This window comes from Polyodon spathula, chromosome 1, assembly GCF_017654505.1.
Source record: "Polyodon spathula isolate WHYD16114869_AA chromosome 1, ASM1765450v1, whole genome shotgun sequence".
NCBI lineage: Eukaryota > Metazoa > Chordata > Actinopteri > Acipenseriformes > Polyodontidae > Polyodon > Polyodon spathula.
In genome coordinates this window covers 100,932-128,425 of record NC_054534.1, presented here as the reverse complement: position 1 = coordinate 128,425, position 27,494 = coordinate 100,932, and the positions used below count along the sequence as shown (strand labels likewise).

The following is a 27,494-nucleotide window of genomic DNA, read 5'->3' as shown; positions in this document are numbered from 1 at the left end:
TGGATACCCCTGTGGCAAGTCGACACCGGCAGTAACGCAGACTGGCTGAAAGAATGACCGACAGCTACGTCTACTTTGCTGTGTCAAAAAGAGAGCTCAGGGGTGCTTCAGTCCTCCTGGCGCACCTGTAAACTTGTCTGTAGCTGATGTATGGCGTTTGTCTGCAAGAGAAGTATCAACCAGCCTTTATTCAGAATACTGTCATTGCAGTTTGTTTGATACAGTACCACCTGATGGCCTCAGGATGCAGATATTCCTCACTGATAACCCAATTACCACTATAACTGATGAAGAAGCACATATTACACTACACATCATTATACAGGTATCCCTCACTGATAACCCAATTACTGCTATAACTGACGAAGAAGCGCATATTACAGTACACATCGGGTGAGTGGTTGCAATACCCATTAATTTCAGGTCAGTTATTGATAATGTAATAATAATAATAATAATAATAATAATAAATAATAATAATACTACTACTACTACTACTACTAATAATAATAACTATAATAATAATAATAATAATAATAATAATATTAATAATAAAGAGATGGATCACTTTCAGTGTACCCAATTTAATCCACATGATGTGTCTAACTAGTGGATTAAGCAGGTTTAGTCCACATGATTTGACTAAAGTTAGTGCATCTGTGAGGCGAGAGTGTATTAAATGGAATGTCCAGACAGTAATTTATGTGTACAGAAATAAAATAATTTATTTTTATTTTCTATACACAACAAAAAGATTAAATAACAAAAAAAAAACAAAATGGTGTGAGGGAAGGAGTGCAGGGGGTGAAATCCAAAACAAACTGATGACTCGTCTTTAGTTTGTCTTCGTGGTGACCATAAACAAAAAAAAGACAAAAGAAATGTTAGTATTTCAAAAATCCCGCTGCACAAAACCAGTCTCTCCCTTCACCCGTTACTCCGCCTACTTTATTTTCGGACCAACCCCGAACACAGTAGTACGTTCCCTTTAGTATGTAATGTCCCGCCTCTGTAGTCAGTGGAACACCAATCCCCAACCGACACGTGTCCTTCTCCTTCACTTGACTCCAGTGGCTGGAATTTACATACTCGTACTTCCGCCCCTCACCAAGGTGCCGCCCCTCAAAAGATGACTTTTGCCATGGTCACGAGATCTTGGTAAGGGAAGTCCCGAGTTGGTTTGATGCCATCTACTGTCGGGAGGCTGAATCACAGACCGAAACCCCTTTGACTCATCACATATCCCACCCCTCAGAGTGGAGCCGAAGGAACACTCGGAAACCTCTAACCCTTCCCTTTTACCTCCCTCCCGGGAAAAAAAATCAGCATTTTGATGTAACTTACCCGCACGATACCTTATTTGAAAGGCGAAGGGTTGGAGCGCCAGGTACCACCGCGTAATCCTAGCGTTTGAATCCTTCATCGTGTCTAACCACTTTAAAGAAGCGTGATCTGTGATGAGTACAAAGGGTCGTCCCAGAAGATAGTATTTTAAAGATTCCACTGCCCATTTCACTGCCAGGCATTCTTTCTCCACTACCGAATACCTCTGTTCTCTGGGCAGTAACTTCCGACTGATGTATAGTATCGGGTGTTCTATACCATCTCTCTCCTGGGACAGAACCGCCCCCAGACCAGTCTGCGATGCATCTGTCTGCAGGACGAACTCTCGGCTGAAATCCGGGCTTATTAATGCTGGGGCCTGACTCAAATTAGTTTTAATAGATTCAAAGGCTGTCTGACACTCTGCACTCCACTTAATTTTATTTGGAGCGTTCTTTTTAGTGAGATCAGTGAGAGGGGCGGCTATAGTGGAAAAGTGTGGAATAAAGCGGCGGTAATAACCAGCCAACCCTAACAGTGATCTCACCTGGGTTTTCGTGGTAGGTACCGGTGAATCCAACAAAGCCTGGACTTTTGAAACCAACGGTTTCACTCTACCCTTACCCATTATGAAACCTAAATATTTAGTTTCTTCTTTTCCAATAGCGCACTTTGCCATGTTCGCTGTGAGCCCCGCCCTCCTCAGAGACTGTAAGACGGCTTCTAATCTAGTCAAATGTTCTCTCCAGGAAGAACTATAAATGACTACATCATCGATATACGCAGCTGCATACTCTCGATGAGGTTGTAAAACCCTGTCCATTAGTCTCTGAAAAGTAGCAGGCGCTCCATGAAGTCCGAACGGCATAGTACAAAATTGAAAAAGACCCTCTGGGGTTGAAAATGCCGTTTTCTCACGAGAGGCTTTCGTTAATGGAATTTGCCAATATCCTTTCGTCAGATCCAGAGTTGAAATAAACCGAGCTTGCCCCAGTTTGTCTAAGAGTTCATCTACTCGAGGCATGGGATATGCATCAAACTTGGAGATAGCATTCACCCTCCTAAAATCGATACATAATCGTAGTGACCCATCTGGCTTGTCTATTGGTACTATTGGGCTACACCACTCACTTCGGGAAGGTTCAATTACCCCAAGTTTCAACATACACTCCACCTCCCTTCGAACAGAATCTCTCCGACTCTCTGGAATGCGATACGGTCTCTGTCTAACTCTTAGACCTGGCGGAGTGATAATAGCATGTTCGATCAAATGCGTTCTTCCAGGCACGTTAGAAAACACATCACTGAACATTTTAATTAGATTGCTTACCTCTTCACGCTGATCAGGAGTTAATTGTTCCCCCATCGGGACCTCAATTGCTGACTCTGACTCAATTGAGGGTCCAAAATCCTCTCCCTCCTGTACAGGAGATATAAAATGGACTTCCCGTTCTTTCCACGGTTTCAGGAGATTAACATGATAAATTTGACTTTCTTTCCGACGCCCAGGCTGTCGGATCTCATAATTGACTTTACCAATTGCTCGAATAACCTGAAAGGGACCCTGCCATTTAGCAAACAACTTAGATTCCGATGAGGGCAACAATAACAACACTTTATCTCCAGGTCGAAAGTTCCGAATTCTTGCATTTTTATTGTAGCTTTGTTGCTGCTTCTGCTGTGCCGCTTTGAGATTGTCATGTGCCAATCGACCGACTAATTCTAAGCGATCGCGTAACTGCAACACGTATTTTACTACATTTTTAGACTCCTTTGACTGTTCTTCCCAGCCTTCTCTTATGAGATCCAAGATACCCCGCGGCTGCCGACCGTACAAGAGCTCAAACGGGGAAAACCCCGTTGAGGATTGTGGTACCTCGCGAACTGCAAAGAGCAAGTAGGGAAGCAGTTTAGCCCAATTGCGTTTTTCTTGATCTACAAAGCGGCGCAACATATTTTTCAAAGTCTGATTAAATCGTTCAACAAGCCCATCCGTTTGTGGATGAAAAACTGAGGTTCTAATTGAACGAATTTTCAATAATTTATATAGTTGCTGAATACAGTCTGACATAAAATTAGTGCCCTGATCAGTGAGAATTTCTTTCGGGATTCCCACCCTAGAGAATATTTTTACCAATTCATTCGCTACAGCTATTGCATTCATAGAGCGTAAGGGAACAGCTTCTGGATATCTCGTTGCGTAGTCCACTACTACTAAAATATACCGATATCCTGACTCTGTTCCCTCCAGAGGGCCTACTAAATCTACACCAATCCTTTCAAACGGTACCCCAATAATTGGAAGTGGAACCAGAGGTGCGGGGCGAACTGACTTAGGGGCAGCTAATTGACATTCAGGACACTCCGATACATACTTCCGCACCAGACCATAAACCCCAGGCCAAAAAAACCGGGCCAGAATTCGTTCCTGAGTCTTTTCAGTTCCCAAATGACCTGAAAATGGAATGTCATGCGCCAATCTCATGATTTCTGACTGAAAAGGCCTAGGAACCAATAACTGTTTTACGAGCTGTCCCGTCCCGGGAGCCCGGGTTATTCTATATAATAAGTGCCCAGATACAGAAAAATGCGGAAATACCACCGGTTGTCCTTCCTGCATATCCTTCCCCTCGATATATCTAACCCGTTTCCAAGCATACTGTAACGTGGGATCATTTTGTTGTTCATATCCCAAGTCAATATCTCGGTCCCAATGGTTAGGTACACAGAGAGGAGTGTCTTTTATTACATGACCTTCCACCTCAGTAACCTCGCAGCCCCGGTTACACTGAATACCTACTCCCTTTCCTTGCCGTTTCAGCGATTGGTTTACTTTTGTGTCAGACCCCTCCCCTTGTCGTCTCAGAGTTCCCTCATATTTTTCCACCCGACGCTCTCTTTTTGTTTTTCTTGGGCGGATTTTAGGGTTAAACAGGTCGGATTGCAACGGAAAAATCTCGCCAATTGTTTTCTCCTGTTGCTTTAATTGTCCCCTGGTAGAAACTAAGACCATTTCCCGACCTAAAATACGATCAAAAAACGGCCAGTCTCTTCCCAGGAGAACAGGGTATGGTAAACATTGCGCTACAGCCACTTTAACGCAAGCTGAATAATCACCTACAATAAGTCTAACTTTAGTGGTGGGATAAACCCGAGTTTCTCCATGAATACAGGAGATAGCCACTTTACCCTGTGGCTCCCAGGCTACCCCATCCAAGAGAGCTTGCCGAATCAATGTTTGTGCACACCCAGAGTCCGCAAATGCGTAAGTACTCTTTCCCCCGACCTGTACTCTTAACTGATAAGGGCCCTCCCGACATTCCCCAGTGTTCCTACCTGTTACTGCTGACCAGGATCTTGTCGCCAGGTCCACCTTTATTACTGGACAATTCCTGGCAATGTGTCCAGGCTCATTACATTGGTAGCACACTTGGTTAGGAGGCATCAACGGAGTTAATCTGTCCTGCGAGTCCGCGACCGGCAGGTTAGGGGGATTCTCTCTCGCCCAGGATGGGGCTAACCTCGACCTCCATGGTCTGAAGGTCCGGTTACCCCCTCTGGGCTTCATTGGTTGGTTGGTCCGAGTTAGTTTAGGGGCAGGAGTGGGGTCTGACCCGGCACCTTCGTTTGCGTCTTCGTAGGCCTCCGCCAGGAGGAGGGCATCCTCGAGAGTGGTAGGTCTATTCCTCTTAATCCACTCTCGATTCCCTGGCGGTAGTATAGACGCAAACTGTTCTATAACTATTTTCTGCACCAGTTCTTGGGGTGTATGTTCTTCTGGCCGCAGCCACCGGGTGCACTGATCTAAAAGATATTGTCCCGCAACCCGGGGCCGCATCCCCTTGGACAGCTGGTATTCCCGAAAACGGCGCCGGTATGTTTCCTCCGTGATCCCGAGGCGTGAGAGAATGGCTTCTTTAACTTTGACATAGTCCCCTGCATTCGTGGCCGTCAGGGCTCGATATGCTGCCTGAGCTTCCCCTGTCAGGCAGGGTGCCAATTTCATGGCCCAGTGTTCCCTAGGCCACTCTGCAGCCTCTGCCACTCTCTCAAACGTAATCAAGAAAGCCTCGGGATCATCTTCCGAGGTCATCTTCTGAAGATTAGGCTGAGCTGCAAACATCCGGGCAACCGCTCTCTCTGATGTTGATATTGATAGTTTTTCTACCAGCTGTCCCAAGAACTGGGCGAGCTGTTCCAGGTGCCGTGTCTCTCTCTCCTCTCGCTTCTCCTCCTGCTCCCTAAACATTGTCAAAACTGTAGCTGGATCCATTTTCACTTCTGACACCACGTGTGAGGCGAGAGTGTATTAAATGGAATGTCCAGACAGTAATTTATGTGTACAGAAATAAAATAATTTATTTTTATTTTCTATACACAACAAAAAGATTAAATAACAAACAAAAAAACAAAATGGTGTGAGGGAAGGAGTGCAGGGGTGAAATCCAAAACAAACTGATGACTCGTCTTTAATTTGTCTTCGTGGTGACCATAAACAAAAAAAAGACAAAAGAAATGTTAGTATTTCAAAATCCCGCTGCACAAAACCAGTCTCTCCCTTCACCCGTTACTCCGCCTACTTTATTTTCGGACCAACCCCGAACACAGTAGTACGTTCCCTTTAGTATGTAATGTCCCGCCTCTGTAGTCAGTGGAACACCAATCCCCAACCGACACGTGTCCTTCTCCTTCACTTGACTCCAGTGGCTGGAATTTACATACTCGTACTTCCGCCCCTCACCAAGGTGCCGCCCCTCAAAAGATGACTTTTGCCATGGTCACGAGATCTTGGTAAGGGAAGTCCCGAGTTGGTTTGATGCCATCTACTGTCGGGAGGCTGAATCACAGACCGAAAACCCCTTTGACTCATCACAGCATCTTCTAAAGCGATTGCAGCATACCAGAAGTTAATCTTAATTTTTTTATCATGTAATCAAAGAAACTACAAAGTGATATCACAAAAATCTACAGGTAGCCGTAATAGTAGCACAGTGCTTCATGTTAGATTTCGAAATGTCATATTTTTCAATGTGTCCATTTTTTGTTAAGTATATGGAAAACTACAAAGCGGTGTGCAATTTCATATATTAATGTAACATTATTGAGCTGGTTTCATTCAACTTCATGAAGCAAAATGTGTTAATTCTATAGGGTGATGCAAAATCATAGCTGTAGGTTAGTCCCCTCTTGTGCCACTTGTTTCTGTAGTTAAACCAATTACTGGGATCATCCATTTGGTACGCTGCAATCAGGATTAAGGTAGTACAGATCTGCAGGATTTTCTAGTCTGCATTTTGGTCCACTTGATGTGACTGAATCACTGGTACTCTGCAATTTATCCACAATGTTTTCAAAGTCCTCCTTCATATGACACACAGGGTGACCCTGTGCAGATTGTCTAGGTCAGGATATGATCCCACAATCATTCATTGTATCAACAAATTCATGTTGCCAGACCAATACACAGAACTGTGAGCATCATTTTTCATTTCTGTTAAACATGTTTCAGATACCCAACTTAAAGGCTGTCGGACAAAGGTAATTTCATTAAAATAAATTCAGATGATAAGGTATGTGACCTGTCAACTGCTGACCAGACTTTTTGCAAATTCAAACCATTTGTTCCCCTACTTGACAACAACAAAAACAACAGCATTATCCAACTTATTAGCAACTTTGATGACCAAGGCCATCCCATATCTCCATACAAAATGGTATTTAATTAAAAGGTATGTGAAACAAATAAGTCTAACGATTTAAGAACTGTCATAGTCTAGGAATCCCTGATGCGCTGCAGCAAGGTGCTCTAGAGACTATGAGCACAGCATGGGCCTCCTGGCCACAGAGCAGACCCAGATCCAAGGACTGAAGAGATCAGGAGGACAGGTAGGATACCAATGTGCCAGAAATGTTTGAAGGTGTACACTGTTTGAATCTTAGCAACTGATGCCTACTGAAGAATTGTTTTACTGTTGGAGAGGTCATTGCTTCAACCATCAAACCATTGTAACCATTGTAAAAGCTCCTGCTTTTAAATGGCGACCAATTGCTAGGGAGCATGTATTGAAAATCCAGCATGACCCAACAGTTGCTGTCCAGTGTGCTGAACTGATCAGTGGGGCTTCAAAACCAGCTGCCCTCTGCCCAAGATGCCGAATCTCCTTCAGAAGAGCCAGCTCGTCCAAGGTGCTGAATCTCAGTCAGAAGAAACAGCTGTCCAAGATGCCGAATCTCCTTCAGAAGAGCCAGCTCGTCCAAGGTGCTGAATCTCAATCAGAAGAAACAGCTGTCCAAGGTGCTGAATCTCCTTCAGAAGAGCCAGCTCATCCAAGGTGCTGAATCTCCTTCAGAAGCCACTGTTCGCTGTCTAATATGCTGAATCTCCTTCAGAAAAAGCCACTGTCCAAGGTGCTGACTCTCCTTCAGAAGAACCAGCCAGTCCAAGGTACTGAATCTCCTTCAGAAGAAGCCATTGTCCAAGGTGCTGAATCTCCTTCAGAAAAAGCCACTATCCAAAGTGCTGAATCTCCTTCAGAAGAGCCAACCCATTCAAGATGCAGAATCTCTTTCAGAAGAACTGCTGTCCATGCTCCTGATCCTCATAAGAGAACCACCTGGCCATTAACCTTTGTGTTTAAGCCTGGCTGCAGATCAAATACCTTAACCTATGGCTTAATATTATTGCCCAAACCAGCAAGAGACATCTTTGTTATTATGTTCCATATTCCTCCAACCCAAGATTGTCTTTTACTGTATGAATGACATTAGGTTCATGTTGTTACATTGTTACTAAGATTCACATATAAAATAAACCTAGGGATCTGGTAATGCTACAGTACTTAACCTCTGCATACCGTGGTTTAGAATCAGAGTGATTCAGCAAGTCATACATGAAATATATTGTCAGCTATGAGTCCCAGCATGGCAGCAAGGAGTTAAGAGCTGTCAGAGATCATTACTTTATCCTGAGATGTCATGCTGGCACTATTAGTCTTAGTCACTGATTAAAATAATTGGATTTATTGGCTTCTGTTTGCTTGGGGTATTCTGTAGACCTGAGATTAGACTAAAAAAAAAATTTAATGGAAAATGACAAATTTTTTAGCAACAGAGAACAGTAAGTTTAAGTGCTTCAGGGACACCTCTCATAAGAGTTGTGTCTGCCTGTTTGCCCAACCCTTACAGCTACAGGCTTGCTGACCCATTAATGCAGGCAGGAGGTCAGGGTTCTAACCATAGGGGCATGTAAACAACTGCTCAGTCAGCATCTGAGAAGGAAAACAGATCTGATTGTACCTTTAAGAGGAGATTTGATGATCTATTTAAAAAACAACACAATCACAAAGTTTAGCAAGCAGATGCGGTAATGTAGAAATCTCATTAAGAATCAGATTTTTACATTCATTAAACAGGATTTCACCTGCAGAGGTATTAATGTGATGTATGTTTAAGACTACTATCATATATAGTATTGTATTATATCAAAGACATATTCAAGTTAAGAATCCATGAAATTAGGCTGAATGTTATTGAATTGTTTTGGTTAATTTCTGTTAGGAACAGACTGAACAGTTTATATTTGGCAGTTCAGAGCCAGCGCTGTCACTGAGGCACTGCAGCAGTGAACCCCTGTGTTAAACCATGCTGACAGAGGGGCGCAGGCATGCTTGCAGATAAAGGCTGAGTATCGACTAGACGATTCTCCAGAGACTCACTTCAAAGATCAGCTTGGGGCCATTCTAGGATTTGCTCATTGATGAGGCATCAAAAGGCTAAAAAACTCACGTATTCTATATTAAAAAGGAAAAAAAGTACAGCTTTGTGAGCTGTTTTTTAATGGTGTTTTACTATGTTTTCCCCTTGATTATGCTACGCATTTACCAAAGTCTAACCTGGTTTGCCATGTTTATTAATATGCTTTACCATACCTCTCTGTTATGCTTTTACTATTTACTAAGGGCAGAACTGGACACAACAATCAATAGGAATTGAGTAACCCATGCATTCAGCTATTCAATAAAATACAAATACAGATGTGCAGACAGGTGTGCGTTACACGTATGTGCAAAATATGAACCTTCCACACAGCATGATCGTTAAGAGCATAGTAAAGTGAAGCTAAGCATTGTAGATCCCAGAGAGGTATGGAAAAGCCTATTGTAAAACATGGAAAACAATGGTATAACCATGGAAAATGTACATATTTACAGAGGTAACATTTTATACTTGTGTCCTAATCGTTGCTTTGCATCTGTGTCTCTTTACAGCAGCTGTTGCTGTAGAGAGGCCATACAGAATCTGTGTCTCTTTACAGCAGCTGAGGTGAAATGATGGAGACGCTTGCTTGTGCCCGTTTATTGAAAATAAAAGGTTTAAACAAACAGAAGACAGGACACGGCACTTTAAGCCAAAATAAATAGACAAACAAAAATGGAATAACACTTAACAAACAGTGAGCAGATAGATATGCTAACAAACATTTAAATAAACAATTATCATGCTGGTCCCACCAGCACGCAATAGCAATTGATAACAAACTCTGACTTGGTTCCTCCTCCTCTCTCTTCCGTTCCCTATTCACCGAACACCCAACAACCCTGAGTGAGTAAAACGTGCATCTATATATACTGTTGTGCTGGGATTCAGTTACCAATTAATTATTCACTTGAATCCCAGCACGTGAATTAATTATATACAACCTCGTGCTCACATATTAACTACTTTAAATGCACGTGAAGTGATGTACAATCCCGGGCCTAAATACAATTATACATTTTTAAACACACAAGAAACATAGACCCATTTATATCCCGTGTATCAATGCCTATACACCAACATTTAACACACCACATGCAACATATAACAGAAAATACACACAGGAGTGGGCACTTTGTCACAAGGCTCCATACAAAATCTGTGTCTCTTTACAGCAGCTGTGGAGGTTCCATACAGAATCTGTGTATCTGGCTTTGTCTTATTCTTTGTATTTTCGTTCAATCTTCAGTTAAAAGATGTTCTGGTGTGCCCTTCGTACTGACCATTGTCATCCCCATTGTTATATTTGTGTGACAAGGTGGATGTGTGTGTGTGTGTGTGTGGGGGGGTTCTTGTCACCATGTGGGACCTGCACACTGTCTTCTCTGGTAAAAAAATAATCAAAAACCCCACAGTTCAGGTGAAACAGGGTGGTGTCTGTATGTTTATTTTGATTTACAAAAAAACAAACAAATAAACAATAACCCAAGTTCTTCGAGGAGTACGAACTTCACTTTTTAATCCTTAACTGAGCCAGACAGCTAATCTGTTTACTGGGGCTTTTTTTAAACACAATCTTCTTATATTAAATACCTTTTCTAGGTTTTTGTCCTCCAGGCTTCCTCCTCCTGGGTCTTGTGCTACAGCCACCAGAACAACCATTCTCACCTGCTTATGTTCCTGCCTGCTTATTGCAACCAGGTGTAGCTAATTAAACTGAGCCAGGTGATCCTAATCCTGGCTCCATGAAACACTGATACAATTAAACACAAACCAATTAAGCTTTTTATAAGGATTCTTAACCCCTTATCATTATCTTGTTGACCTTCACAGGATATAAACTATGTGTGATTCTCAGACTCACATACCTCCCTCCTACCACACTACAATACACTCTGCCACAATGTGTCAGTTTGAACTTTTCACTCATCATAAGTGAAATGTGAGCTGAAATGTTGTTGTTAGGATCATGCCATGCAACACTTTCTAATATAAATGTTAACACTATCTTCATGGAAAAGAACACTGATCCAAGTAGATCTGAAACATGCACTGCATGTAACCAATGATCCTGCGTAAAAACCAACATTGAACTGCAGTGTGAGGAGAAACCTTTAACTTGGAAAAGTTAAACAGTACAGTAAAGCAAATGGGTCTGTCCCACAGACGGTGCTCGTGAAGGCATTTCCCAGCCGAGGCTGTTTGAAGAGGCAGGAGCCGCTGTGAGGATGTAGGGACTCCGGCAGCCCAGAAGTAGGTTAGTTTAGGGGAGGCTGATCCCAGTCTATAGAGAGGGTTTTCTCAGTGTAGTAGGTTCCTGGAGCCGGAGTCTCTTTCAGTGAGACTGGAGCTCGTCTGTGTAGCAAACTTTTATTTTTAGCTTCGTTTTGTTTTATTTTCTTTATTAAATGTGACACTAGGGCTACCGTTGCTGGTACGCTAGTGTCAGCACTTGTGTTAATTAAATCTGCGCTCCTGTGTGGTGTGTCAACACCCAGTGGTCTGTGTCTGCCTCAGTATTGTTCAGTGATAACCTACACACGTAACAAACCATCCTATTACAGTCTGGTATGAATCTATAAACCTTTAGGCTGAATTACTTATAACATGTTTAGAAGTATTCAGTGGCTACCTCTAATCAGGTTTGGAGTGCATTTCATTCACTTGCACTCTTTGAAAGAGTAGTTTCAGGAGAATTCGCAAGCAAGTTATCTATCTATCTATCTATCTATCTATCTATATCTATCTATCTATCTATATATATATATATCTATATATATATATAATATATATAAACCTATGCAATTGGTGGTATACTTCAACTAGAGCTGCAATTCAGCAATGATTCAGCGGTGCAGCTAGCAGTTATCATTCACTATCGCTCCCTGAAGGAAACTTGTGTGTACTGAAGCTTTTGCTAAACTGATCTGGGAAGTTCAATTGAAAGTGGAAAACCACAGAACAAAAGAGAATCACAAAATGGCATCACTAATCATGAATGATTTTTTTCATGTATTCATTGTAATGATGATCTTCATGTATCTTGTATATATGCCTATACACTGTGGAAGAGCAAAGGGGAGTTTGATTCATAGTTAGCAGAAGCCTGTTCCCTCCACATTCCCAGAATAACAACATTACCACTGTACAACTGGAACAGATTGAGTGAATCAGGGGACTGCATGATCTGTTACAGCAGCCTGTTCCCTCCACATTCCCAGAATAACAACATTACCACTGTACAACTGGAACAGATTGAGTGAATCAGGGGACTGCATGATCTGTTACAGAAGCCTGTTCCCTCCACATTCCCAGAATAACAACATTACCACTGTACAACTGGAACAGATTGAGTGAATCAGGGGACTGTATGATCTGTTACAGAAGCCTGTTCCCTCCACATTCCCAGAATAACAACATTACCACTGTTGGAACAGATTGAGTGAATCAGGGGTCTGCATGATCTGTTTCCACATTCCCAGAATAACAACATTACCACTGTCCTGAAACAGATTGAGTGAATCAGGGGTCTGCATGATCTGTTACAGCCTGTTCCCTCCACATTCCCAGAATAACAACATTACCACTGTACAACTGGAACAGATTGAGTGAATCAGGGGTCTGCATGATCTGTTACAGAAGCCTGTTCCTTCCACATTCCCAGAATAACAACATTACCACTGTACAACTGGAACAGATTGAGTGAATCAGGGGTCTGCATGATCTGTTACAGAAGCCTGTTCCCTCCACATTCCCAGAATAACAACATTACCACTGTATAAGTGGAACAGATTGAGTGAATCAGGGGTCTGCATGATCTGTTACAGAAGCCTGTTCCTTCCACATTCCCAGAATAACAACATTACCACTGTACAAGTGGAACAGATTGAGTGAATCAGGGGACTGCATGATCTGTTACAGCAGCCTGTTCCCTCCACATTCCCAGAATAACAACATTACCACTATACAAGTGGAACAGATTGAGTGAATCACTGCATGATCTGTTACAGCAGCCTGTTCCCTCCACATTCCCAGAATAACAACATTACCACTGTACAAGTGGAACAGATTGAGTGAATCAGGGGACTGCATGATCTGTTACAGAAGATAGTAGCAAAACTAGTTTGTTGTGTAAATGTTAAGGTATGGAATGGGTTACCTTGGCATGTTGTTGATACTGAATCATCAATCCTTCAAGACCCAATTTGACAACATTTTGAGATGATTTAACTAATTCTGTAGGAACTGGACGAGAGCTTACGGGCCAAATGGCCTCCACTCGTTTGTATCTTGTGTTGCTTTGTTCTGATGAGTGGTGTTGTCTGTTTCTTTCTTCACAGTGTGGAGCACGACTTCAGGATGCAGGAGGGTCAGTTCCAGAGGACATGGAGGGTCGTTGATCTGGAGTCCAGCCAGAGCTCTCCTCTGACGGGCTCGACTGTCAGTCGCCAAGAAGACTCACCAGTGCCCAAACACACGCCCACCACCAAGACGGAGTCCAAAAAGTCCAAACGCAAATGTTTCTGGTTTTTGTGAACCAAGACAATGAACCATGGGATTAAAAAAATAAATAAATAAAGACCCCCTTTTGAGGGTACAGGGTAAAATAAAGACAAAAACAAACTTAATAAACGTTCCTGCTGGAATGGGGTGGGATTGCTATCTGGGACTTTTCATCAGCACAGGGAAGCAAGGGTTTGGTGAACACCAGCTTTTCTATTTTTAAAATTAATTATTAATACAGCTGTGAAAATAAATGATTAAGAACTATTGTAAATAATAGAGAATTCTAGCAATTTGTGAATGCTATATTTCAAACCATGGAATAAACTGATCTATAAAGTATTTTATTACACAAGTTTAAATGCCATTGCTCTTCTGTTTGTTGGGTAGTGTGAATTTAATTTGATCAAGGTTATCACTGCTCTCCTACACTTACGCTTATGAAAGTTTATCACACTAATTTGCACATTCATTTTCCAGGTCATGCTTTTCTTATTGTTATTCTACACATTCACCATCATTTCCGTTTCATTTTTGTTTACCATTCCTCCCTGGGCTTTACAATGCTTACCTGTGCTTTACTGTGCAATGCTTTATTACACATGGCTATGCTTTTACTATGGTATCAGAGCAAAGACATTAAACAAACCACTGCATTAGAATAGTTAAAAAACTAAACAGAGTTTACAACATCCGCTATGACTCAAAACCTCTTGAGGCGTTTTATCTGGGCAGTGTTTCAACAATATGGATTTATATTGTGTTGTTATATGAATGTGCCCGTTACAATACAAGAGCCAGGCTCACCTTCACACAACACTGCCCATTACAATAAAAGAGCCAGGCTCATCTTCACACAACACTGCCTACAATACAAAACCCAGGCTCATCTTCACACAACACTGCCCATTACAATACAAGAGCCAGGCTCATCTACACACAACACTGCTCATTACAATACAAGAGCCAGGCTCATCTTCACATAACATTGCCCATTACAATACAAGAGCAAGGCTCATCTTCACGCAGCACTGCCCATTACAATACAAGAGCCAGGCTCATCTTCACACAACACTGCCCATTACAATACAATAGCCAGGCTCATCTTCACACAACACTGCCCATTACAATACAATAGCCAGGCTCACCTTCACAAATCATTGCCATTACAATACAAGAGCCAGGCTCATCTTCACACAACACTGCCCTTTACAATACAAGAGCCAGGCTCATCTTCACGCAGCACTGCCCATTACAATACAAGAGCCAGACTCATCTTCACACAACCCTGCCCATTACAATACAACAACCAGGCTCATCTTCACACAGCACTGCCCATTACAATACAAGAGCCAGGCTCATCTTCACACAGCACTGCCGTTACAATACAAGCTCATTAAGACACAAGCCAATTTTCACGCTCTTTTGGTCAGAACAGCCAAAAAGACTACCTGTAGAAAAGTGGCTCCCCGTGTCAACTTTTTAAAAAGTGGCCTCCCATGGGGTGGATCCCTCCCGTGGGTGGATCCCTCTCGTGGGGTGGATCCCTCCATTGTGGTGGATCATTCCCATGGGGTGGATCCCTCCCGTGGGGTGGATCCATCTCGTGGGGTGGATCCCTCCATTGTGGTGGATCATTCCCATGGGGTGGATCCCTCCCGTGGGCTGGATCCCTCTCGTGGGGTGGATCCCTCCATTGTGGTGGATCATTCCCATGGGGTGGATCCCTCCCGTGGGGTGGATCCCTCTCGTGGGGTGGATCCCTCCATTGTGGTGGATCATTCCCATGGGGTGGATCCCTCCCGTGGGGTGGATGTCAGCTCTTTATCATACAGCACCCTATACGATATTCTACATACATCATGTTAATTATTCGAGGAAAGACTAATGTTTCTTTGTTTTACATTTCTTTTTCAATATCATTAAATTATTAAGTTTTAGACAATCCTCATATTTCAACCAACTATGCCACTGCAAGCAGAGTTGTACATGGAACATTTTGTTCTCCCCCCCGCACTCACTGACGAAAAAAACTCCTTGACATACGAGAATGAAGAGCTCTCAGAGTGAAGTCGTGAGTACACAGGCGTGCAGTGAAGAGACTTTAATATCAAGAAGCTTCTCCATGTCTCATGTATAAGAAACGTATTTTATGCTCAATATTTTACTGCTTGTCTGCTTGTAATTACCTTGACTAGTTAATTGCTTAGAGTTCTGGACTGCAGTGTGGAAGGCAGTAGATTTGAGTAACACAGTGGTTAGAGTGCTGGGCTGCAGTGTGGAAGGCAGTGGGTTTGAGTAGCTCAGTGGTTAGAGTGCAGGGCTGCAGTGTGGAAGGCAGTGGGTTTGAGTAGCTCAGTGGTTATAGTGCTGGGCTGTAGAGTGGAAGGTGGTGGTTTTGAGTAGCTCAGTGGTTAGAGTGCAGGGCTGCAGTGTGGAAGGCAGTGGGTTTGAGTAGCTCAGTGGTTAGAGCACTGTACTGCAGTGTGGAAGGCAGTGGGTTTGAGTAGCTCAGTGGTTATAGTGCTGGGCTGCAGTGTGGAAGGTGGTGGGTTTGAGTAGCTCAGTGGTTACAGTGCTGGGCTGCAGTGTGGAAGGTGGTGGGTTTGAGTAGCTCAGTGGTTAGAGTGCAGGGCTGCAGTGTGGAAGGCAGTGGGTTTGAGTAGCTCAGTGGTTAGAGTGCTGGGCTGCAGTGTGGAAGGCAGTGGGTTTGAGTAGCTCAGTGGTTAGAGTGCTGGGCTGCAGTGTGGAAGGCAGTGGGTTTGAGTAGCTCAGTGGTTAGAGTGCAGGGCTGCAGTGTGGAAGGCAATGGGTTTGAGTAGCTCAGTGGTTAGAGTGCAGGGCTGCAGTGTGGAAGGCAGTGGGTTTGAGTAGCTCAGTGGTTATAGTGCTGGGCTGCAGTGTGGAAGGCAGTGGCTTTGAGTAGCTCAGTGGTTAGAGTGCAGGGCTGCAGTGTGGAAGGCAGTGGGTTTGAGTAGCTCAGTGGTTAGAGAAAGTGCTGAGCTGTAGTGGGTTTGAGTAGCTCAGTGGTTAGAGTGCTGGGCTGCAGTGTGGAAGGTAATGGGTTTGAGTAGCTCAGTGGTTAGAGTGCTGAGTTGTAGTGGGTTTGAGTAGCTCAGTGGTTAGAGTGTTGGGCTGCAGTGTGGAAGGCAGTGGATTTGAGTAGCTCAGTGGTTAGAGTGCTGAGCTGTAGTGGGTTTGAGTAGCTCAGTGGTTAGAGTGCTGGGCTGCAGTGTGGAAGGTAGTGGGTTTGAGTAGCTCAGTGGTTAGAGTGCTGAGCTGTAGTGGGTTTGAGTAGCTCAGTGGTTAGAGTGCTGGGCTGCAGTGTGGAAGGTAATGGGTTTGAGTAGCTCAGTGGTTAGAGTGCTGAGCTGTAGTGGGTTTGAGTAGCTCAGTGGTTAGAGTGCTGGGCTGCAGTGTGGAAGGTAATGGGTTTGAGTAGTTCAGTGGTTAGAGTGCTGAGCTGCAGTGTGGAAGGCAGTGGGTTTGAGTAGCTCAATGGTTAGAGTGCTGGGCTGCAGTGTGGAAGGTAGTGGGTTTGAGTAGCTCAGTGGTTAGAGTGCTGGGCTGCAGTGTGGAAGGCAGAGAGTTTGAGTAGCTCAGTGGTTAGAGTGCAGGGCTGCAGTGTGGAAGGTATTGGGTTTGAGTAGCTCAGTGGTTAGAGTGCAGGGCTGCAGTGTGGAAGGCAGTGGGTTTGAGTAGCTCAGTGGTTATAGTGCAGGGCTGCAGTGTGGAAGGCAGTGGGTTTGAGTAGCTCAGTGGTTAGAGTGCTGGGCTGCAGTGTGGAAGGCAGTGGGTTTGAGTAGCTCAGTGGTTAGAGTGCTGGGCTGCAGTGGGTTTGAGTAGCTCAGTGGTTAGAGTGCTGGGCTGCAGTGTGGAAGGCAGTGGGTTTGAGTAGCTCAGTGGTTAGAGTGCTGGGCTGCAGTGTGGAAGACAGTGGGTTTGAGTAGCTCAGTGGTTAGAGTGCTGAGCTGTAGTGGGTTTGAGTAGCTCAGTGGTTATAGTGCTGGGCTGCAGTGTGGAAGGCAGTGGGTTTGAGTAGCTCAGTGGCAAGAGTGCTGGGCTGCAGTGTGGAAGGCAATGTTTTTGAGTAGCTCAATGGTTAAAGTGCTGGGCTGCAGTGTGGAAGGCAGTGGGTTTTAGTAGCTCAGTGGTTAGAGTGCAGGGCTGCAGTGTGGAAAGCAGTTGGTTTGATTAGCTCAGTGGTTAAAGTGCTGGGCTGCAGTGTGGAAGGCAATGGGTTTGAGTAGCTCAGTGGTTAGAGTGCAGGGCTGCAGTGTGGAAGATAGTGGGTTTGAGTAGATTAGTGGTTAGAGAGCGTGGCTGCATTGAAGTGGTTTTGAGTGTTTCAGTGGTGAGAGTGCTGGGTTTCAGTGTAGAAGACATAACCATGGCAGAAAATGAAATACTCTTCAATCCTCTACAAATATGAAACTCTCCAAATCTACCTTTTATCCACACATATTCATTTCAGTGTAATGGTCTTTCGTTTAGAGTATGCATTATTTTAATTTTAGCGGATGTATGTGTTTGCCTTTCAACTTTTCGGATCAAACACATTCTCATTAGGAGTGCACTTCCACAGGCTCAATTGTGAGTAATTCACTTCCTAAAAACAAGCAATCTGAAAGATTCGGAAGGTTTTACATCTTTCTAGAGCCCTATTTACCAGCAAGCAGCTCATTAGTAAGGAAACCAATGACGTCAACCCGAATAAGAGTTACAGACAAATATACAGAAAGAGGAACAAACAAGGTAATGTTTTCTCAGCAAGCGGTCAAACAAAGATTCACATATACAAGATAATGAAAGCCATCTTTCATTTGCAATTGAGTTGCATTTTGTAAGGATGGCAATGGAAAGATAATACAACAATACAGCATGCGATCTGGGTAAAGTTACAGAAAATTATAACATTATAACATTATTAGTCAACCTGAAAAATAATGTGCATTTATAAAACAGATGGTGAAAGATTAGCCTGTTATAAATTGTTATCAGATCTCATTTGGGAATTTCTACCTTTCATTAAAATAACTAAACAAAAGCAAAGATACCAGATCTTATAATTATGGAAGAGGGATAGCATGTTTGCTTCTAGACCTGATGTGCTGACCTTGATTTACAGTAGCTTGCATATATGGTTCCAGATCTCATCTGCTTATGGATAGGCACTGTTATATAATTGTTACCGTACACATTTGGCATTCCATTCTTGGAACAGGAATGTAGGCTTTGTATTCTACATGTTATGTATATACAGTTCTTTTTTGCAACAAAATACTTCATATGACTCATCATTTGCAAACTGTTTGATTCTTGCCTGTCAGGCAATAAGGTACTGGATCTGGGATCTGGTGATCTCCCTGATTTTATATAATATCCTTCAATAATAACCAGGGTCACTGGGAATCCAATTGATGCAAAACAGCAAAGAAACACAAAGGTTTTCTCTAGTTTTTACACTCCCTAGGAACATAAAGAGTCATTTGTTTCATTCTTTTTCTTTTTGTAAAATCGATACTGCTATTAACGACAGTGAATTAGCTTTGTATCAATAAACACACCCTGTGTAAATTGCTATTTAAGTATATAGCCTGGATATAGAGATTGGGTTTGGGGAAATGTTAGCATTTTACATTAATTACAGAAAATAACTTTTTTTAAATCAAATAATTTAGTTTGTGGTCCAGTGGTTAAAGTCCAGGATTTGTAACCAGATATACTGAGCAAGTCATGATTGTCCACTATGAAAGGTGCTATATAAACATATTATTATTATTATTATTATAATATACTGTGAGAACTGGCATCAGCTAGCATCCCTGCTCATAACTGTTAGCCCCACGATTAGTCTGGTTACTCATCGCTGGACTTTTATCCATTCTTGAAGAGTAGAAGTTAGTCAGACAGGAAAGTTCTGGTGATGATAAAGACAATCCCTCTAGGTTCCCTCGCATTCATGATTCCATGATCTGACGTGTTATGAAGGTGAGAATGATGGGTCTGTAATGTCCCCGTTCTGCCTCATCTTCCCTCTTAAATATCAATACTACAATCTGGCAGTCAGCAGGAACATCTCCTGTCTTTGTCAATTTGTCACAAATCTCCTCCAGTAATTCTCCTTGTTTCTTTAAGATACCATGCAGACCAGGCATATGTTAGTCTGGAGATCCTGCAATTCCATAGGTAAATCTGTATTTCCACTTCCTGGACCTTGTTTGGGCTGTTTGACACTGTGGTTCTGTAGCTAAAGTACAGCATACTGGGTTTAGCTACAAAACCACAGCATAGTGACATCTATCCCAATGCTTTACGACACAGTTAAAACTGACCACACAAGAGGCTAACAGGAAGGACTGCCGTATATGAACTACCTTGCCCTGTGATGTTCATACAGGAATGTGTACCAAAAGGTCAACAGGTCTGCATCACATAGAAGGTTAGGAATGAGACATAATAAAAAAAAAATCTAAATATTTGAACATAATTTAGATCTTTTATTTAACATCATGTAATTAAAGAAAAAGATGAGATTGCAAAAGTCTACTGGAAGCCAAAATAATATTTCATGCTAGATTTCAAAATGTCAATGTTTTGTAAAGCATATGGAAGACAGCAAAGTGGTGTGTAATTCAATACATTAACGTAACATTATTCAGCAGGTTTCATTCAGCTTCATGAAGCAGAATCAATTAATTCTATAGGGGATGCAAATAGAGCTGTGCTTCTAACTGAGAGACTCTTTCACACACAATTCATCATTCAGGAACTTGGAAGCAGAGTCACTGTAGTCCCAGCCTGTCTGACTGTTTGCTGAGCAATTACCTCCCCCATATTCCTACCCACACAGGGAAGGCAAAACCTTTAATTGCACGAGTGGGATCTGAGTCGCTTAATCATTCAGTGTGTCTATTAACTAATTAGACAATATTAACAAAGAGGACTGAGCGACTGGAAGACAGTGTGGTCTAGTGGTTACAACTGAGGGACCGAGAGGGAGAGAGGCAGTGTGGTCTAGTGATTATAGCTGAGGGACCGGGAGGGAGGCAGTGTGGTCTAGTGGTTAGAGTTGAGAGACTGGGAGAGAGAGAGGGAGGCAGTGTGGTCTAGTGGTTACAGCTGAGGGACCGAGAGGGAGGGAGGGAGGCAGTGTGGTCTAGTGGTTACAATTGATGGACCGGGAGGGAGAGAGGGAGGCAGTGTGGTCTAGTGATTACAGCTGAGGGACCAGGAGGGAGAGAGAGAGGCAGTGTGGTCTAGTGGTTAAAGTTGAGTGACTGGGAGAGAGGGAGGCAGTGTGGTCTAGTGGTTATAGCTGAGGGACCGAGAGGGAGGGAGAGAGGCAGTGTGGTCTAGTGGTTAGAGTTGAGAGACTGGGAAAGAGGGAGGCAGTATGGTTTAGTGATTAAAGCTGAGGGATTGGGAGGGAGCGAGGGAGGAGGCAGTGTGGTCTAACGGTAGAGCTGAGAAACTGAGGGAGGAGAAGACAGTGTGGTCTAGTGGTTATAGCTGAGGGACCGGGAGGGAGAGAAGGAGGCAGTGTGGTCTAGTGGTTAGAGTTGAGAGACTGAGAGAGGAGAAGGCAGTGTGGTCTAGTGATTAAAGCTGAGAGACTGGGAGTGAGGGAGACAATGTGGTCTAGTGGTTATAGCTGAGGGACCAGGAGAGAGGGAGGGAGGCAGTGTGGTCTAGTGGTTATAGCTGAGAGATTGGGAGGCAGTGTGGTCTAGTGGTTATAGCTGAGAGATTGGGAGGAAGTGTGGTCTAGTGGTTATAGCTGAGGGACCAGGAGGGAGGGAGGGAGGGAGGGAGGCAGTGTGGTCTAGTGGTTATAGTTGAGAGACTTAAAGACTGGGAGAAAGTGTGGTCTAGTGGTCCAGTTGAGGATCTGTGGGGGCATTTGGCCATGTTTTATTTAGAGCTGAGGGGCTGCTACCTCACTAACCCTGAATGAAAGGCAGTAAACCCTGCATCCATACTGTACTGTGCAACTTCAATAAGCAGCATGGACCCGGGTGTAACAGTGAGGGTGAATGTCCATGAGCTTTACATGATGGCACTTTTTTACACAGAGAATTGTGAGGGTCTGGAATCAACTCCCCAGTAATGTTGTTGAAGCTGACACCCTGGGATCCTTCAAGAAGCTGCAATATGAGATTTTGGGATCAATAAGCTACTAACAACCAAATGAGCAAGATGGGCCGAATGGCCTCCTCTCGTTTGTAAACTTTCTTATGTTCTTATGTACTTGAGCAGTCAGAGTAAGGGGCAGACAGAAATGTAAAGCTGTAATGTGTTGTTTGAAATCTGTCTTGTCTAATGGGTTGAGTGTACTGGTTCTGAATTTTAATTCCTTATCGAGAGAGCAAGTCATGAAGGGTAGAGCACAAGCATCTCCTAAACTGGGCTGCAGCAGGGATTTCCGTTGTAAGAAATCAAAAAACTGAAACTCTTCCTCAATCCAGAAGCAACAGCCTTTAACTGTCAGGATACTTTCAGCAGAAGCCAGAAGCATCTTGAAAGCATCACAGTATACTGCATGAATATATTCACAAGTGTTATCAATTATACATCCTGCAAAGAAATATACTTTTAATCACTAAAAATGTGTTTTGATACACACAACACACATACACACACACACACGCACTCACAAACACACATGCACGCATGCACACACATGCACAAACACACACACACGCACCAGCAGCAGTTTCCTTGTTTATTCCATAACTATAAGGCACTCAGTCATAAATACAAATAAGAAACTACACTGAACAAAAATATAAACGTAACATGTAAAGTGTTGGTCCCATGTTTCATGAGCTGAAATGAAAGATTCCAGAAATTTTCCATACGCACAAAAACCTTATTTCTCTCAAATTTTGTGCACAAATTTGTGTACATCCCTGTTAGTGAACATTTCTTCTTTGCCAAGATAATCCATCCACCTGACAGGGGTGGCATATCAAAAAGCTGATTAAACAGCATGATCATTACACAGATGCACCTTGTGCTGGGGACAATAAAAGGCCACTCTAAAATGTGCAGTTTTGTCACACAAAACAATGCCACAGATGTCTTAAATTTTAAGGGAGCATGCAGTTGGCATGCTGACTGCAGGAATGTCCACCAGAGATGTTGCCAGAGAACTGAACGTTCATTTCTCTACCATAAGCCGCCTCCAACGTCGTTTTAGAGAATTTGGCAGTACATCCAACCGGCCTCACAAACACAGACCACGTGTAACCACGCCAGCCCAGGACCTCCACATCCGGCTTCTTCACCTAAGGGATCGTCTGAGACCAGCCACTCGGACAGCTGAAAATAAACTGTGGGCTTGCACAACCGAAGTATTTCTACACAAACTGTCAGAAACCGTCTCAGGGAAGCTCATCTGCGTGCTCGTCATCCTCACCAGGGTCTTGACCTGACTGCAGTTCGGCGTCGTAACCGACTTCAGTGGGCAAATGCTCACCTTCGATGGCCACTGGCACGCAAGTGTGCTCTTCACGGATGAATCCCGGTTTCAACTGTACCGGGCAGATGGCAGACAGCATGTATGGCATCGTGTGGGCGAGCGGTTTGCTGATGTCAACGTTGTGAACAGAGTGCCCCATGGTGGCGGTGGGGTTATGGTTTGGGCAGGCATCAGCTACAGACAATGAACACAACTGCATTTTATCGATGGCAATTTGAATGCACAGAGATACCGTGACGAGATCCTGAGGCCCATTGTCGTGCCATTCATCCCCCGCCATCCCCTCATGTTTCAGCATGATAATGCACGGCCCCATGTCGCAAGGATCTGCACACAATTCCTGGAAGCTGAAAATGTCCCAGTTCTCTCACCAGACATGTCACCCATTGAGCATGTTTGGGATGCTCCCGATCAACATGTACGACAGCGTGTTCCAGTTCCAGCCAATATCCAGCAACTTTGCACAGCCATTGAAGAGGAGTGGGACAACATTCCACAGGCCACAATCAACAGCCTGATCAACTCTGTGCGAAGGAGATGTGTCGCGCTGCTTGAGGCAAATGGTGGTCACACCAGATACTGACTGGTTTTCTGATCCATGCCCCTACCTTTTTTTTTAAGGTATCTGTGACCAACAGATGCATATCTGTATCCTCAGTCATGTGAAATCCATAGATTAGGGCCTAATGAATTTATTTCAATTAACTGATTTCCTCATATGAACTGTAAATCAGTAAAATCTTTGAAATTGTTGCATGTTGAGTTTATATTTTTGTTCAATGTAGTAAACTTCTTTGACAAACATTTTGACAAGAAGAGGTAGTTCTTTCCTTCTTACTTCATTCTTTGTTTTGTTTTTTTGTTTTTTTGCACACTAGGTGGTTACTCTTGTTCATCTTGGTACTCAGGTCTTACCCAAAAATTGAAGATAAGTTACAAGTTGCACAAAACAAAGTAATTTGCTTTATAAAAGGCACTGATCACATGTTAGACAGAAAGAATGAATTAGTATTGGACTTCTCAATGTCAACGACAGAGTGAATCAGTTAAAACTAAATCATATTTTCAAAATTCATAATCATTTATCAAGTAATTATTGACATAACAATGTCAAGAGAGTAGTAGAACTGTTTGTTTATTCTACTAGGAAGAGTATTTATAACTTTATTGTGACAATGGAAAATGGCTCAGCTATGGATACTTTTTATTTCACTGGCATGCAGATATGGAATTCACTCCCAAACCATATTACGAGTTTGAACAGCATGAATGTTTTTAAGAAGGAGGTAAAGACATTTTTATCTGATAGGAGACTTCAGATGGAAGAAACAGTGTCTGCCTGAATGCCCATGCGACCTATATCATAACATTTTCATTTCAATGTGTAATTTCTTTTTATATATGGTTTCCGCCCCTTTTCATTTCAACAGGACCCCAATGGAATAAGACTTTCTGAATCATCCTGGGTATTAGGTCCTGGGTCCTGGGTATTCAGCCCACACAACCCCCTTTCAGACACCCCCCCCCCCCCCCCCCCCCCCCCACACAGTCACACACACACACAGTCACCCAGACACATACATACACAGACAACAAAAAAAGCCATATCTGTATGTTAATAAATTATAATAATAAAGTAACAGACAAACTAATGTTAATAAACTAACTGTCAAACTAAATCCACACAGCACCCCTACACATGTTAAATAATGGAGAAGTTGCTCTAAATGAATTATGAATACCTGTACAGGAGCAATATTCAAGACACGCACACAATTATTCAAACATCAAATTGCTCGGCTACTTGTGTCTGATTCAAGTTTTTTTCAGGAGATTGAGGAATTTCCAACTTTTTGTAGCAACAGAAACAACGGCATGTTTCATTGTTTGTTTACGTGCCATTGTGCAGCCATGAGGCGCACTCGTGGAAATCAGAAAACAAAACGAGGCAATGATATGACGGCCGTTCGGGAAAGATTTCATAAACCAATCAATGTGCCTCTCGATGGCAAGTCACATTTGAAAAGATTGAATAAACCATTTGAAATTAAGTTTGATGATGATGAGTTATCAGGTTAACAGCACTGAATCGCTAGCGGTCCCGAAGAGGTGTTCTTTTAAGCAAAGTTCCTGTTCCTTTAGGCAGCACATTTACAATGGGAAAAATCTTTCATCACAAGGGTGTTCTCTTATGCGAAGTGTTCTCTTAGTTCCTATACCCGGTGACGACTGTACAGTATTTCATGTTAGATTTCAAAAGAACCTTTCATTTGCTGAACTAATACCAACATTTGCATATTGCAAAAATCTGTTAAAAAAAAGAAATCCGTTGATTTTCATGTATAACATTGCTTAATAACTTCTTTCCATATAAATCCATATTTAAATGCAACTTTTTAAAACAGTAATTATAACATTTCAACCAGAGTGTATCTAATATTGTAGTCTACCACCTTAATTTAAACATAATGTTTCGCTGATCCACTGTGAAAAAGACATTATAGAGCAGCTATGCATTTCAGTACCAAACCTGAAAAAACAGAGAGCACAGCCCTACGCGTGAGCCTACATCTCATTTTAAAATCTGTGGTAATTTTTCTTTAGCGCATGTATAAATGATTGTGCCTGCGCATCAGCAATGTTAATAGTTTCTTCCACAAGTCGATCCTTCCTTGTTATTCCTCTGTGTTTCATTTCTTCCGTTTTCCACCTGCTGTGACAAACATATCGGACATTTCCCTTTGACTCTTCATGATATCAATAATGTTATATTATAGAAACAATAACATGCAATGCCATTCTGCATTGTCGATATAATCACTGGACAACAATGAACTTCAGTCAAAATGAATGAATGCAGCCGATGCCTTAAGACAATCACATCACCATGGCAACCGACGGCGATGTCATTCTGGATCCGGGTTAGATTAGAAAAGAGTGATGTTTGAAAAACGAATTTTATTAGTTTGGGAGGAAAACTTCGACCATGATATATGCGATTATATTATGTGTCGGGGGAGGTCAAAAAATGGAAGACATAATGTTATGTAGATCGTCTGGGGGGGGCAAACAAAAGTCTGGGGGGAGTAACTGCCCCCCTGCCCCATCGCAAATGACACCCCTGCTAAAAAGTGTATGTAATTCAATTTGTTAATGTAACATTATTCAACGTGTTCATTCGACTTTATTTCGACTGGAATTCATTCTATAGGGGTATGCATGTAGACACAGACACACAGCGAACAACAGATTTATTAGCACCTGCCAGAGAATGACACATGATCAGGAGCAAGCGATAATTACCAGAAATTTTCACTGCGTTATTTCATTGTGTTGCCCTAAACTTAGGCTCAACCCTAACCTTAAATTAACACTTTTAAATAATGACCATGAATTCAAAATGAATGTGACTGAAGACCGCAGGACAAACCCCCACATAAATGAACGCTTCTCAAGACAAATGCAAGCCTTATACAGGCTTTTAAACCTTTATCTTACTAGGTAAGCGCATCAAGGTTAAAATCTCTTTTACAAGTGCAACCTAGCCAAGAATGTGATCAGCTTCACTTCTTACAAGAAATAAGGAATGAATATGAGTAATTAAATCCACACGAATTAACAGGGCTGAATTCAAATTGAATGGAATGAATATGAATAATTAAATCCACACAAATTAAGAGGGATGAATTCAAATTGAATGACATCAAAACTGCAGAAGATATTCAGGTGTTATTCCTGTGCGATTCAGACAGAATGCATTATACATTTACAGACATTATTTTAAAGTGTTACCGATTAATCAATCTTAACCACTATTACTGTGAAACAGAGCAAATTACAGGTAATTGCCTTTTTAATTGCTCTGCAACTCCTGGTACTGTACCTAAGGCCTGGTTAATATATAGTTCCTGTTTAATTGCAGCGAATATAAAACAGTTTTCCCTCCCTAGCCCACAGGAGAGTCACATCCAATGCTTTGCTCCCTGTGGAATCCCAGCAAAGACTTGCAGAGTCAGGATGGGCATTCTGAGACTTACAATTACAGTCCCAGAAACACACAGGCAGTCTGAACCCTGGCTTTGTTACTTCATGAGACGATTGTTCTCTTTGCTTCTGACAAGCAGTTGACCAAATGTAGGGCAGGGTGGAGATTTCCAAGCTACAGAAAACCACATTAGACCACACTCCCAGTCCCAGCAAATCAATCACACCTGACACTTTCCTATTGCTCTGCCTGTAAATCCGCCTCACAAAACCACGGTGTGTCATCAGCGCAGCAGAAATGAGTCACAAACTGAAAGCGCAGAAACCAGGTATTACCGAGTTTCAAGGTGTTCCAATGAAAAACCTCAGTCAAATACTCAGAGTGATTTATTACAGCATTTTCTTATTCCCTGAAAAATAAACACTGAAAAGGAGCAAGCCTAAT

At 42.7% G+C, this 27,494-nt stretch overlaps 1 protein-coding gene across 1 annotated transcript in view; it reads left to right on the top strand.

Annotated features, from left to right (window-relative positions):
* LOC121304074 overlaps positions 1–13,928 on the top strand; it is a 152,462-nt gene extending 138,534 nt beyond the window's left edge. Inside the window, exon 4 of the mRNA XM_041235068.1 lies at positions 13,419–13,928. Within this exon, the coding sequence (XP_041091002.1) occupies positions 13,419–13,614 (196 nt within the window). The 3' untranslated portion in view covers positions 13,615–13,928. The remainder of the gene's footprint in view (positions 1–13,418) is intronic.
* The last annotated feature ends 13,566 nt before the right edge of the window (positions 13,929–27,494 follow it).